Below are 15,581 nucleotides of genomic sequence, written 5' to 3' on the forward strand. Positions count from 1 at the left end.
GTTAAAAGGCTTATACTCCTCAGCCAGGATTAACTAAAGATTTATCAGGTAATAGCCAGATTTTACAAAGAAATGTTGACTGAAACACCAGAGAGATCCTAATAGAAGATAAAGTTGCCCAAAACACACTCTATCATTGTTTTTTTTTAATTGAGGTGAAATTCACATAACCAAATTAATCATTTTAAAGCATATAATTCACTAGCACTGAGTCCATTCACAATGTTGTGAAACCATCACCTACCTCTACTTAGTTCCAAAACATTTTCATCCCAAAAGAGACCCTACACTCATTAAGCAGTTACTCCCCACTCCCTTCTTCCCCTCGCCCCTGGCAATCACTAATCTGCTTCTGTCTCTATGGATTTACCTATTCTGGCTATTTCATATCAATGAAACTGTGTAGCATGTGACCTTTTGTGAACCATTGTTTTTTGACATCCTTCCCCCATCTATTGTACCTTGGCCAAGATCAGGGCATAAACTTTTGAAATATCCAGAATGAATGAAAACTCCCTGCTTGCATTTATAGTTAAAATGCCCCACAAAGTATCTTTCAATCTTTATAATGATGTCTCTACTCCCTCCAAAGCGAGTCTTAGGTAACGCAATGGACACTGCCCATCAGGATGAGCAGGCCATGAGGGAAGAAGGAGTGGGAAGTCCTGAAGCTCCTGCTGGTTGCCGGGACAAGGCTGAGGGGGACAGTGGCTCCAGGAGCTGGGGCCCAGATGCTTGTATATGGCCTTCACGCTGCAGGAAGGCCTGGCCCTTCCCCAACAGGGACTGCTCAAATCAGCCTCAGAGGAGCCTGCTGCCTCTGACCACACCTTATGTGTACAGTTCAGGAAAACCCAAGTTCATCTGCCAAATTCAGGATACAACCCTGACTGTTCCGGGCTTTTCTTTCTGCCTTTTCCTAATCACATCTGGGCGTGCTCTCTTAAAGGGGAAGTGGTGCGTTCTGACTGGCCAGGGCCCTCCGCCAGGAGCCAGGAAATGTCTCCCACGAGTCTCCCACGAGTCGCACTGCCCAGCGTGTCACGGGCTCAGCCTCCTTATCCTAACGGCAAGGCTGCCTCCCCAGGATGTGTAAGTGTGAGCACAGGGCACATTGGCCACACAGGATGACATGGGGCTGGGCCCAGGCCGCGGAAGACGGAGCCTGGCAGGCGGAGCATGCTGTCAGCCCACAACCCAGTTAGCAAGTCTGAGCTTTAGCAAAGACGGTGCTCCTGGGCTGTGGGCCGGTGCCAGAGCAGAGACAGGGCTGAGGCATGGAGTGGGGAGAGGCGCCGCCTCAGAAAGAGGTCAGGAGTAGGAGGCTGGGTTGGGGACCGGTCTATTTTGGACAGCCCTTCTGGAGGCACAAGCCTCGGGGCCTGGGTAGGAGTGGAGTGGAAAATTTCCTAGCACACCTCCCATAGCACCGGGATGCCTGCTGTAGCAAACCTCACCAACTCGTCACCCCACTTCTCTACATTCATGTGCAGCTCCAACTATACTTTATGCTTTTATCTCTTCAGCAATTATTTTTCTTTGTCGTTTGTATGTGATGTAATCTGTGTTAAAAAATGTTTCAGGTCTCTTTTACTCACTTTAAAAATTGCTTAAAACTAGTGACCTGCATTTTTCCTTCTGTCTTATTCATGGATGGTCCTGGGTCCAGCGTGTGCACACAGTGGGCGCTGAGTAAGCGGAGGTGGCTGGCCCGCTGGCAGACTGGCTGTCTCACTAGGATGACTGGCAGTGTACCTGGCCTGGTTTCTAGCTTGGGTTTAGTTTCCTGTGTGCCTATGGAGAAATAAAGGGGAAAGAGCGCACACGCTCATGCACACAGTCAGTTACTAACTCAATGCCACAAGTCAGTGACTGATGGTAGGAAAAGAGATCCTTGCTATATTTTAGAATCCTTTCTGCCCTAGGTTTTTGTTTGTATGGTAGTGATGGTTGATCTTAAATCATGTAAAAAGCTTTGTTTTTACCAAAATAATTCAGACCTTTTGCTCCTGAAGAAGAGGGCAGAGGGAAACAGAAGGAGGCTTGGGGGGTGGGGGAAGCGTGTGTCTCTGTACGCCTATATTGACAGGGCACAACCACACCCTGTTTCAAGACAACTTCCTGTTTGCCACTGCCAACTGCCACTCCAAGGAGAACAGAAATGGTTCCGTTATTAGTGGCTGCTGCAGGACCACGACAGCCTGTGGGGTGAGTGGTTCTGAGTGACGCTGTGGGCTTAGCCGTGAGTTGAGACTTTGCACCTTCTATTGTAGGAGATACGGCCTTGCGCTCCTGAAATTGGAGGTTGGTACAGATAGAAAACAAGCAGTGGCAGCCTCTCATTGCTCAGCCTGTGTTCCTTAAACAATGTGCTCCCATAGGATTCTTATAAATGGAATAGTTTTAATTCAAGGGCAGGAGAAGGCAGAGAACTACCCACTTAGGAAAGCTACTACTTGTATTTTGTTTTAGTCTACATTTTCCTGTATTAAGGGAACTTATATGAAGTGCCTGCTGTGAGTTGACACTGTGGTAATCACCTTCCATGTATTATCAATCCTCACAACACTCATTTCTTCAACAGTGAACATAGCGAGTGCCTTTTAGGGTGAGACCCTGGACTAAATGCCAGGGACAAAAGACTGAACAAGACACCTGCCCTCCAGGTGTGTCCAGTGACAGTGCACCTAGCCTAGTAAACCAGTGATCATAACATGTGATGTGTGCTAAGTCGGGGCCGTCTGTGCTGTAGGGGCATGTTCCCACTTGTAACCCTATGATGTGGGCACTGTTTTTCCCATTTTTATAGGTAGGGAAGCTGGGACTCAGAGGTTATTTGCCCAAGTCACAGATCGAATGACTGACAGAGCTGGAATTTGGCCCAGATCTTTCTGATCCCAAACACACCAGTGTTTGGTCCATATTTCCGGTGACTCCCAAAGCTGAGGCAGAGCGTGAGAATCACCTCAGGACCTTTTAATAAAGACAGATTTGGGGGCCCTGACCCTGCTGTCCCAAGAGTGAAGAGTACTCTGCTGCACTGGGTGGTGTCTGAGGTGTAAGTGTGGCCTGAGCACTTTCTCTACTTCATAAATCAGGATCCTCCCTTCTTTCCTTGAGGTGTGGGTAAGGCACGCCTGTGACAGGGACAGGGCTTTTTAATGTGCTTAGCTCAAGGCACCTGGGTCAAGTCCACTGCAGTTGCCTCAAGACAGTATTGGGAAGAGTCAGCCCAGCCGTTTAGGTGTTTTAGACACTGGGAATCCCTGTTCATGTATCTTCTCCCCAAAGGTCCCGCAGCCTATGCCTCCTGCTTTGTGCAGCTTTGGCTGCCTGTCACACCTGTCTCTTTGGTGCCCCTGGGGCAGGGATGATGCCACACATGCCATCTGAAAGTAGAATTCAACAGCTTATTTTAAAACTGGGAGCAACCACTTCTCACCTCAGCCGTGGTGGTCCTATGTTTAAACTCTTATGACTTGTGCAGTGGGGATGTTGGGCAGTTGTGATGAGAGGTTAATCTGATGGAGAAGTTAACACCATGCTCGCGGAACTGCTTGTCAGCTTGTCAACCCCTCCACTACCACATTGGCTCGGGTCACACCATGGAACAGCTGGGGCAATAAAAGCCCTAATGTTATTAAGAGGATCTCAGCTCTGGCTGCAGGCAGAATCCCACGGAGAAGGAGGGCTGTTCACTCACTCACCTCAGGTGCTTCAGGCAGCCTGCCTCCTGAGAGGGAACCTGCTCTCTACTGCTCAGGGGGCCAAAGCTGTGGCCAGCCCAGGATCTGGAGCTTCTCCCCACCCTGCGGGAACCCACTGCAATGACAGTGTCTGTCTTATCACTACCGTTATATCTGAGTCCCTGGTACATCGTATGTGCCAAGGAAATGCTTTAAAAAAATGAGTAAATGAATGAGTGAGGTTTGATTGTAACTATGTTTTTCTCTCCGTCCTACCTTTGTTTTTGCACCTGCTTTCTCCCGTTTGCCCTCTCTGATTAATGATGTTAATGTTTTGTCATTGTCGTTTGTTTTTATCTTTTTTCTTGTACAGACTTAAACAGCTTTAACAAAAATGAAGTCTATTAAGCAATTCATCTTATATCCTTCCCTTTTTTTATCTGTGCATATTCTATATTCATGTATATACTATATATGTTAAAGTTCTGTGTTTTTGTAATGATTAGTATTTACATATTTTTGTGCTGTTTTTAATTTTCTTATTAATTTTTCTTGTGGATTTGGATTTTCAAGCATTAGAGGAGCATATATGAAGTGCCTTCTGTGAGTTGGCACTGCTGTGCCCACCTTCCATGTGTTATCAATCCTCACAACACTCATTTCTTCAACAGTGAACATAGTGAGTGCCTGTTAGGGCAAGACTCTGGATTAAATACCAGGGATAAAAGACTGAACAAGACACCTGACCTTGACATTTCCTTAGATTTGCGATAACCCTCATACCTCTCATTTTCAATTGACAGCTTTATTTTAGATTATTCAGGTTTTAGATTGTGGTGTTTTTTGCTATTGTAAATAGTGTTGCTGAGAATAACTTTGAATTTGGGGGCGGGGAAGGGGAGAGAGGATATTTTCTTGGGATCTATTTTTCAGACTAAAATTACCAGATTATCAGATCAAAGGCTGTGAGTATGTTTTAGTTCTTGCTATTGTCACCAGGTTGCTCTCCAGAAATGTCATTCCTTGAAAGTACTCCCAGCAGTGTGGACATGTGCCTGTTTCCCACAGGTCTATATTTACTGTGATTTTTTTTTCTTTTAACTAGGTTCAGTGTCTGGTGAGGGCATCCTTCGTTGCTGATGGCAATATTCCAGGGCCCTAGAAAGTCGCTGGGACTTACCAAATCCTACCCAGCAGTGGTTGATGCCAAAAATTTGCACTTAGTGTAGATAACCAGTAGAAGAGCAGGTGGGAGGGAGAATGCTACCCAGTGGGAGAGATGTGCAGGATCCCAGAGTGTATCCTGGGCCAGCTCTGAAAAGAGGAAATGTTTTGTCAAGAATCGTCATAGCAGTTGGGTTGCCGAAGCACAGAGGGAAGAGAGCATCCCAGCAGGATGGCAGGTGGAAAGGGCACTGGCTCCAAGGCCAGGCAGACCTGGGCTCCCAACTGCTGGGGTCTGTATGACCTTGGTCTTGTTTCATGATCTTGCTGAGCTTTCATTTCCCATCTATAACAAGGAGGCTAACAGTGTCCACTTTGTGGGGTTGTTGGGTAGATGACGTGAATCAGTAAGCGTAAAAGTAGCTTGCTCAGTGCCTGACACATAGTAGACACTCAAGAAATGCTGCTTCTCTTCCTAACTGAATGAATGGGCACAGAGTGACCAGATGACTAAGAAACCAACCCAGAGCCTGGGGGATTTGAGAAGTGAGCATGTGAGCCATCGGCCTACACTGGTATTTGTTGGAGTGCCCTACATAGTGCCTGTTGCTTGCAGTGGGGGAGGTCAGAGGGGAAAAGGAGACCTAGTATAAGCTAATTGGTGACAGGCACCATGCTATAAGGAACATCTCCCCAGCCACTCAGGCCCTGATCTTTTAAATAGGTGATCCAGCCTAAGGGGGGAGTGGGGGCTCCAGAGAAGCTCGCCAGCACTCCTGGCGCATCAGCTGCTTAGCACGCTCTGCCTGCCACTCCTGGCGTGCCTTAGTCACTTGACTTTCCTGAGTCTTCATTTCCTCTCCTGGTGAAAAAGGCTGATTCAATATCCCTCCTCTGACCACCAGGGCACTATATTTAGTGTCTAACTGCAATTATGGCAAATGAGACCACAAGCTCATATTCTAGCTCCTGCTCCTCTACTTAATAGCCTTGTGACTTGAGGCAAAGTTTCTCAAATGCAATCAGCCTCAGTTTCCACAGTTGCAAACTGGAGAAATACCTGCCTCACTAAGTAGTTTCTACATGGTTTCCCATGCTGAGGTCTGTGCTCTGCCACTCACCCTCCAGCTCTGGTTGACTTTTGGAAATGGTCCTTGGAATTCCAGATTGTCCTTTCTGAAAAGTATCCTGACCACAGCTACTAAAGCAGATAGAACCCATTGATAAAATAGAACCCTGCTAATGATTTGCCAGGCACCTGCCCTCAGATGTGGAGGCTAAAGGAGACTCAGCACTGTCAAATGAGAAAGCCAGGTGCTAGCCAAGCTCGAGTGAGCTTATGCAACCGTGGCGGGCCACAAGTGATGCTTAAAGTCTGTTAGAAGGGGATTGGCCCCTTAAAAGCCATATTAGAAAATTCCCAGCAAGGTTTTTCTAAAACTGGTATAGGGAGCCACATTGGCAGCCGGCTCAGTGAATGACATCTGCACTGAGGTTTTTAAATGCAGGACAATGATGCCGTGAGTATGAAAATATCTCAGTGAATAAGCATGGGGCAAGGACCTCTGAATTTTTACTGAAATAGAATTGCCTGAGGACATGATAGGTTTTACCTGCAGACAGTAAGGGAAGAGAATTGTGGAGACACCAGGGTTTCCCACACCTAACAGATTTTTAGAATTCTGAGAGTCGGGATCTTAAATGCCCCCACTTAGCTGGTCTCCGGGATTGTACCCTGGGCTCACAGATGGACGGGAAAGGTGTTATATGGTGAAGCAGGGTCTTAGGACAGCCAGTTGCTGAGGCCATGGTCTGGACTTCCTGTAGTGGAAATACAAAAAAGTAAAAGGATTTGATTTTCCATTTCTTTGGTCCTAGAGTCCCCAACTTCTTGGAGTTGAGGTCTCAGGCTGTGGCATGGTGCTGCTGACTGCTACCTAAAAGCTGTGGAAACACCTAAAAGGTGTTTCTTTCCTCTCCCTAGAGGAGTCAGGTGCCCTTCTGAAATGTTCATCTGCGGGAGGGGGGATTATCTAGCGGGCTCTTCCAGATGTTCCCCATCTGCTGTAGCATCTTCTTGGATTTCAAGGTGGTAAAGCTCAGAGTTAAGACCACAGGCTCTAAAAACATGCCTGGATCTGATATTTCTGAGCTCCATGACCCTGGGCAACTCATACCTCTGAGCCTCAGTTTCCTTATCTGCAGAATAGAGGTAATAATAGTATCTCTCTTGGGGTATTGCCAGAATTAAATGCTATAAGGTAAATCAAGTGTTTAGTAGAGTGCTTGGCACATAGGAAAGTCTTAAGAAATTATTATTACTATCGGTCAAAGGACAGAAGGGGTGAGAGCAGAGGTTGCTGATCCAAGAGCACTCACTGAGGTTGTGTTTGATGTAGTAGATACTTAATTCCGCATGGGTGTTCTGACAGTGATTTTATGTTTCACTTTGGTAGGTAAATGGTACTTATATTCAACATTAGCACAAATAGATTGGTTTTGGTCTTTCTGTCACACAGTCTGGAAAGAAGTGTGTTGCAAGAGCTATAAACTACTACAACCTCAAAAAAATTATCCTAAATCATTTTTTAAATAGTTAAAAAAAAAAAAAGAAAAAGCTAGATAGTAAGTAAATAGTAAGAGAATGGCTAAGTACTTTATAGCATGTCAATGACCGAGTATTACCTAACCATTCAAAATGAACCATATATGGGAATTAGAAATGTATCGATGGAATAATGTCAGTTGAAAAAGAATAGTCCAAAATATCAATTGATTACAGTTTTGTTAACAAAGAATGAGAAAATTTAGAGGAACGGGGTCTTTTTCTCTAAAATTGCTTCAGTCTACAAAATAGTTTAACAGTAAGTAAAAAACACAATGTTCTATAAACTCTTTCTGGGCAGGGCAAATGGAACTTAAATAATTATAGGAATCTATCTAAGGCAGTCTCTTGGCCAAAACAGAAAAAATGAGTAAGCCCCAAGTAGGTGAGGGCTTGTATCAGAACGATTGTGATATAAATCTGGAGCACTTTACTCAGAGACATTCCACCTGCACACCAACATCTTTTCACAAGAAACTAAGACTCTGTTTTCTCCTATCACAAGCCCACTCACCTCTCTGCCAAGACAAAACCCTGTAAGTCATCTGCAGGCAGGTCTTCACAGACCAGGAAACATAGCTTGAATAGGAATAGGATCTTTCTGAAAAATCTCCTCACCCTGCTCTACCAGGGACGTCAGCTCTACCCATTTTCTAAACTTTAGCTGACAATAACTATGTATAGTGCCAGGTGGGTACTAGACTAATCAGGGGACCACTTCGTAAGTTATATAAATGTCTAACCATTCTGCTGTACACCTGAAACTAACATAAAATAATTTTGAATGTCAACTCTAATGGGAGGGGGAGGTGGGGAACTTAGCAGAGTGAAATGCGAAGTCCCCCTCCTGAGAGAAGCTCTGATCGTTCTGACCCTGGTCCCTACAGAGCCTTTCTCACTTGCACTAGTGACTGGCAAGCTAATTCTCTGAAGCTCAGGGGACAAAGGTGCAGATCTCTTTGTGGGATGTCTTGAAATTGTGATAGATTTAATTCAGTCTGAACAACATGGAACAGTTCCACGAGTAGAAAATACTTCCTTAATTTGTTCATTACAATACAAAATCGCACACAGAAAATTTAAATGTAAAGGGCTATCTTCAAGTTGTGATGAATATTCTCTTACATGGAACTTGTTCTTTCAATTGGTCATTTAAGCAGAATTTATGGAACTAAAATGTAAAACAAAGAAAAAGCCTTACCCATTGACTTAATTTTTTCCTGTAAGTTTAGCAGCAGAACGTGCCATCAGGGTCACTGACCAGAATTCTCTGGAAAGGGGATTTTACAATCACGGGTCTGACCCATTCATTTTGTCCTTAATGGCGCCCTTCCTTGTGATTTATCTTTGTTTACTTGTATTATTTTTAATTCTAAGTTTAGCAAAATAAAATTTCTCTTCGTTATCAAGGCTTATCTCTCCACCAGAACTAAGGAAGATTTCTGTGAATCCTTCCCCATACCCTCCTCTGCCAACTTGAGCCAGAGATAGCAAATAAATGGAGGAAGACTGCAGAAAAATCCAAAACTGTAGTAGTAAAAATCAGAGTCTTATTTTAGTTTTGAAAACCTCTGCCAAAAAAGAAATTACTAAGCAAAACATTTCTGAAGGACAGAAAGAACTATGGATTTGAAGTGAGAAGACTTGGTTCTAGTCTCAGCATTACCTCCAACTAATTTTGCCCTGCAAGCTGGTAACTGATAACTTCTCTAACTTATAACCTTGTAGATCAGCAAAGAGATAGGATGAGCTGACTTTTAAGTTCCAGTCCTAACCTTCAGGGATTCTAATTCCTGCACTTCCTAATTTCCTGGCTCCAAATCTTGGTCACAGTACACCCCATTTCCTGCCTTCCTGAGAAGCGACTGGGTCCCTGCACACAACGCATAGGCCCATTCCTTGGGTAGCCATTAACCCTGACCTTGGCAAGTCACCTCACCTCTCTGGGTCTTCTCTGGCCAGTCAGGCGTGAGGAGGGTGGAGACGCCTGGCTGCTTCCTGCCTGTCTCTCAGGGGTTGTAAAGGCCAGTCCAATTTTCTAAAGGATGAATTCCTCCAAAGAAGATCCTGCCTGAATGAAATATTTCAATACTCCAGCTGTAATTGTTGCTATAGCATTCAGGAATCATGAGGAATGAGAAGAGAAGGAGCAGGTGTAAGCAAGCCTTGTGTTTATGATAATGGAGTGGAAAGAGGCCTTCGAAGCCATTTAGGGACCCACTTCATTTACAGATGAAGACATGGCAACTGAGAAAGTTTAAGTAGTGAACTCCAGGCCATAAGCCTAATAATGTGGTATGGTTGGAGCTGGAGCCTAGGCCTCCTGGCCCCCAGCCTAGGGTTCTTTTTACTGCATCAAAACAGAGGCCTTGTAACTCACCCTTGGTTTTCAAAACCTTCAACAGGACAGCTCTGGGAACCGAACATGTATGCAAGGTCTAGTCTAATTTAAGAAAGAAAAATTACCCTGTAAAGTTATTCAGTGTAGGCAACCTATAAACACTGGTCAGGCAAAAATACCCAACAATCAGATAATCCTCAAAAATCTGCTCCCCTGCCCCAATTTCTACTTTATCAGAGGACATGAGTCAGTCTGCTTTGAAACAACATGGCAGGTGTCATCGGTACAAAGGAGCAGAGAGAAACCCCGAAATCCCATTCCAGATAGCCAACGTTAGTCTGGCTTTCTTCTCCCAGGTCAGATGCTTGGAATAACAGCCAGAAATGTCTCACTGATGAGAAAAGCCTGAGATTCAGCTTAGAGATGGAGGGAGAATGGTCTGCCATCTTCGCCTCCCACCTTGTTCATGATCCCGTTCAACCAGATTTCCAGATTTGTGATCTCTAATTCTTCTCATCATGACATCTGTTATAATTTTATTTATTCAACACATATTAATTAAGCACTAACGATATGTAGGGTCCTGTAGTAGGCACGAGAGAGCCAGAGAGGACTTAGGATTTCAGAAGCTTTGTGTATTGGGGGTCCAGGATTCCTTCCTATGATGGTGTACAAAGTTTTGTGGCATGTATAAGCATGCATTTTTCTTGGGAAGGGATCCTTAATTTTTATCACCATCTGTTGCCCAGTAACAGTTAAGAACCACCAGTGTGTGGACACTAGAACTTTACTTCATACATCTACTGTCCTGGTCAGTGTCCTTATCCTAGCCATTGAGTTGAGACTGCAGGGGCTGACTGAGTGCGAACCAGTGAGGCACGTCTGCCCAGGGCTCTGCTATTTCCTGTAGAGCCTCAGGAAGCTGTGTGTGCGCCCACCCACGTCCAGGCCCCACACCCGCGGGTTCTGCCTTCACCGTTGATGCCCACTGTGTGTCCCAGCTTAGCAGCTGTAACCCTGGATCTCAGGGAACCCTGGAGGGGCCATGCTGGTACACGGACGGTTGCCGGGCCACTCCTGGCTCTCAAGGACCCTTTCATTCAGCCCTTGCCAGTCACTCTGATCTTAGTGATCCTGCTGCAGGTCAGGTTCGAGAATTTCCTATTTATTCTCTTGAGAGTCCTGCCCGGCCCACTGCCCTGAAGAACCTTTGGCCTCTGAGTAACTGCCTGAGGATCACTTGGGCTATGTAGTTATCCCACTGTGTTCAAGTGACACCTGGTGTCCCCTCTGCTAGTCCTGCGGAAGTCGTTTTGAAGAAGGATGGCCTGGTAAATACCTCCTGTGAAAACCGTGGTGTTAGTTTAGTATACCATTTGATACTGAAATTCAAAATGTCATCATTGCTAGTTGGTGGAAGAGAAGCGGATGTCAAGACTAACCATAGCCAGAACCGGGTTTCAGGGATGCAGACGTTGCAAAATAAACCCTTTCTCTTTGCCTGTTGTATATGAGTATGCATGAGTGTTTGATAGACTCACTTGCAGCAGATGATGTGCTGAGTTCCATTCTTTCTTCCTTTGTAGAGAGAAGACACGGTTCAATGTGCAGACCTTCTCCCTCGCCAGCGTCTCCACCCTCCAATTCCAGGACAGCACTAGTACAGGTGAAAACAAAAGCCTGTCTCAGCGGCCATAACTCTGCCAGCAGCACCTCAAAGCCATTCAAAACGCCCAAAGACAATCTACTTACCTCCAGCAGCAAACAGCACACAGTCTTTTCTGCAAAAGGATCAAGGGACAAACCATGGTGAGTGTTGGGTGCTGGCAGCCAGCAGCTGTCTGTCCTCTCTGCTTGTCCCTGTCACCATGGGAAACGGTGTTTACCCTCTGTCTTTGTTCTTGGGCATCATGTCCAGGATTTGAGGGAACTGAAGAGGGAAGGGACAGAAAACCAAAATGATGGGGTGAGAAACCTAAACACTAGAGAGAACACAGGACCTTAAAGTGCCATATGCCTGACAGGAGAATTTTTCTGTTCCTGAGAACTGAGCCAAGTAGTGTCTAGGAAAAGAGTGACAGGGAAATATTCTTCAGTTATACGGTCACCTCTCAATTTTCTGCCCCAGTGAAAAGAAGCATTGGTGTAAATAATGAAAAGCACAGTCAGTCTGCCCAGCAGGGAGCAAAGCTGGGAGTGGGAGGAGGGGAAGTCCAGCAGCCCCGGGAGGCAGGCCCCTCACAGAGCCTTCCTGCCCTTAGCAGCTGGGTCTCTGCTCCATGGAACAGCTTCCAGCAGAGGCAGGTAATTGGAGCTGACCTCTGTAGGAAAAGAGGAAAAGAAATGTCCCCCCTTTGGTGGGATGAGGAAGAGCTGATTGCAGGTGACTGAAAAATCAGAGGCTTTTAATTCATTTTTTAAAAATCTCAGTCTTTACCAAAAAGTCAAAAAAGTTTACCTGTGGAATGGACAGATACGAAACCAAAATAAAAACAAAGACAAGAAGCAGAAGATGAGTACAGGCGTACCTCAGACATATTGTGGGCTCGGTTCCAGACCACCGCAATAAAACGAGTTGTAATTGTTTTGCTGGTGGAGGGTGTTGTCTTCAATTTGTAAAAAACACATCTGTGAGGGTCAGTAAAGCAAAGCACAATAAAGGGGATGTTAGACTAACCATAGCCAGAACCGGGTTTCAGGGATGCAGACGTTGCAAAATAAACCCTTTCTCTTTGCCTGTTGTATATGAGTATGCATGAGTGTTTGATAGACTTGCAGCAGATGATGTGCTGAGTTCCATTCTTTCTTCCTTTGTAGAGAGAAGACACGGTTCAATGTGCAGACCTTCTCCCTCGCCAGCGTCTCCACCCTCCAATTCCAGGACAGCACTAGTACAGGTGAAAACAAAAGCCTGTCTCAGCGGCCATAACTCTGCCAGCAGCACCTCAAAGCCATTCAAAACGCCCAAAGACAATCTACTTACCTCCAGCAGCAAACAGCACACAGTCTTTTCTGCAAAAGGATCAAGGGACAAACCATGGTGAGTGTTGGGTGCTGGCAGCCAGCAGCTGTCTGTCCTCTCTGCTTGTCCCTGTCACCATGGGAAACGGTGTTTACCCTCTGTCTTTGTTCTTGGGCATCATGTCCAGGATTTGAGGGAACTGAAGAGGGAAGGGACAGAAAACCAAAATGATGGGGTGAGAAACCTAAACACTAGAGAGAACACAGGACCTTAAAGTGCCATATGCCTGACAGGAGAATTTTTCTGTTCCTGAGAACTGAGCCAAGTAGTGTCTAGGAAAAGAGTGACAGGGAAATATTCTTCAGTTATACGGTCACCTCTCAATTTTCTGCCCCAGTGAAAAGAAGCATTGGTGTAAATAATGAAAAGCACAGTCAGTCTGCCCAGCAGGGAGCAAAGCTGGGAGTGGGGGGAGGGGAAGTCCAGCAGCCCCGGGAGGCAGGCCCCTCACAGAGCCTTCCTGCCCTTAGCAGCTGGGTCTCTGCTCCATGGAACAGCTTCCAGCAGAGGCAGGTAATTGGAGCTGACCTCTGTAGGAAAAGAGGAAAAGAAATGTCCCCCCTTTGGTGGGATGAGGAAGAGCTGATTGCAGGTGACTGAAAAATCAGAGGCTTTTAATTCATTTTTTAAAAATCTCAGTCTTTACCAAAAAGTCAAAAAAGTTTACCTGTGGAATGGACAGATACGAAACCAAAATAAAAACAAAGACAAGAAGCAGAAGATGAGTACAGGCGTACCTCAGACATATTGTGGGCTCGGTTCCAGACCACCGCAATAAAACGAGTTGTAATTGTTTTGCTGGTGGAGGGTGTTGTCTTCAATTTGTAAAAAACACATCTGTGAGGGTCAGTAAAGCAAAGCACAATAAAATGAGGCATGCCCGTAACTTCAAACGCTCACTGACCCAACTTAGAACACTTAAGGACTGGCTTATTGCAGAGCCTCTAGCTTTATCTTTCAGACCTCATGAAGGCAGACAAGGGATAAGTGTGGAGTCTGTCTGATTTATATATTTAAAGTGAAAAAGTGACCTGTTAATTAGTGATAGTTAATTACACTTAAGTTCATACCTAGGAAAGCTCTGGACTAAAATCATTCATCAATTTGTTTGTCACTGCACACTGGAAATTATGATGACTTTGTAAAGAGCTAATTATGCCAGATCAAGTAAAGAGCCTCGTGAAGGAGTGAGTAGAAGGGTTTAGCCACAGCTGTCAAGGAGGGGAATTAACCGTCATGCAGGTGGGTCTTGTGGACAAGCTTTGTTCTCTCCTGATCCTTAGGATCTCAAGTCCATCCTGTAAGAGAAGGTACCTGGCTAGGAAAGACCCAGCCTGAGAGTGACAGTAGTGGCTCTGGGCCTCTGGGAGTGTGAGGCTCTGGGCATCTGGGAGTGTGAGTCTCTTTCTTATCAGTGATCTTGGAAAGCAACTGAAGGTTGTTTGTTGAGGCAGCATCAGGTATCCTGATGTAAGCACAAGCCCGGGAATCATTGCCTATGTACACATGTCAGCTGGGTGACTTTGGGCAAGTTGCTCAATCTTGATATGCTCATCTGTAAAATGGGGCTAATAATAGCTCTACCCCATGGGATTGTTGTGAGGATTAAGTTGTCAATGTAGACGGGGGCATTGAAGCCCTGGGTATAGATGGGGCCTCCAGGGAAGGTACGAGACTTGAGAAGAGCAGGAGCCAATGGCAGGGCCCTGGAAAATGGGTGACAAAGGGAAGAGGAACTGAGGAAGCAGAGACTACTAAGCCAAGATTCTTTTCACTGCATCCTGTCTCTTATTTCCTGACCCAAATCCTTACTGCCCATTCCACTGGCCACCTTTTTCTCAAAGCCCTTCTTTCATTCACTTCTTCTTTGCCAGCCACAATATACTGGCATCTTTTGTTACTTCCCTTGGCACTTCATTTTTATCTTACCTGTGATTCTGTGGTGCCATAGATTAGACCTCCTGTACTCCTTCTGCTCAATGGTCATTGCAGGGCCTCCTACACAGTAGGTCCTTACACTCAGCTAACAGAGTCCCCTCGTCAGTAAATATTTGTTGAATTGAATGAAATGGATCTGACTGTTAAAAGGAGTTGTGAGATTTTCATTCCTAGAGACAGTTAACCTGACATGTTTAGACTGGCACTATCCAATAGACATACAATGTGTACCACTCATATAATTTTAAATTTTCTGGTAGCCACGTTGAAAAACATGAAAAAAAAAAGCAAAATTGATTTTTAATAATATATTTAACCTAAAGTACTCCAATATTATCATTCGACGTAGAATCAGAGATAGTTTATGTTCTTTTTTATTAAAATCTTGTGTGTGTTTTACAATTGCAGCACATTTCAATTTGGACACTAAATTTTCATCAGAAATACTTGTCCATATTTAGATTGCATTAAAAATTAGCGATTATAAAACAGATTTGCATACCCAAGTTGTTCCAAATACTTTCTAACTGAATCAAGTACCTATTTTTAAATTTTAATGAATTAAAATTGAGTGAAATTTAAAATTGAGTTCCTCAGCCACGTTTCAAATGCTCAGTAGCTAAAACGTCTAGTGGCTGCTGTATCAGAGCACAGACCTGGACACCTAAGCCAAGTGACCAGGGTGGGGCCCTCGGGGTCTCTGATTCACAGGTGCGTTAAAGTGGCTCCTCAGTCTCTTTAATGTTGTGCGCTCCTGAAAGGAGCTACTAAATTCCAAGGTGGAAGGAACTCCCCCTCCTTTCTTACGTCAGCCTGCGGCTTGGC

The 15,581-nt window shown here is 45.0% G+C and overlaps 1 protein-coding gene across 9 annotated transcripts in view; it reads left to right on the forward strand.

Annotated features, from left to right (window-relative positions):
* The window catches only part of ATXN7L1 (ataxin 7 like 1), a 212,645-nt gene that overhangs the window by 155,651 nt on the left and 41,413 nt on the right, over window positions 1-15,581 (forward strand). For 6 of the 9 annotated variants that reach the window (XM_025041921.1, XM_006925372.3, XM_025041920.1 and 3 more), the window contains one exon: window positions 11,383-11,605. In XM_025041921.1, the coding sequence (XP_024897689.1) occupies window positions 11,383-11,605 (223 nt within the window). Of the gene's footprint in view, window positions 1-11,382; window positions 11,606-12,618; window positions 12,837-15,581 lie in introns of those variants that run through there. The other 3 variants (XM_006925375.3, XM_025041924.1, XM_015599549.2) reach the window with 1 other exon arrangement.

The sequence above is a fragment of the Pteropus alecto genome, unplaced genomic scaffold, assembly GCF_000325575.1.
Source record: "Pteropus alecto unplaced genomic scaffold, ASM32557v1 scaffold109, whole genome shotgun sequence".
Classification (NCBI taxonomy): Eukaryota; Metazoa; Chordata; class Mammalia; order Chiroptera; family Pteropodidae; genus Pteropus; species Pteropus alecto.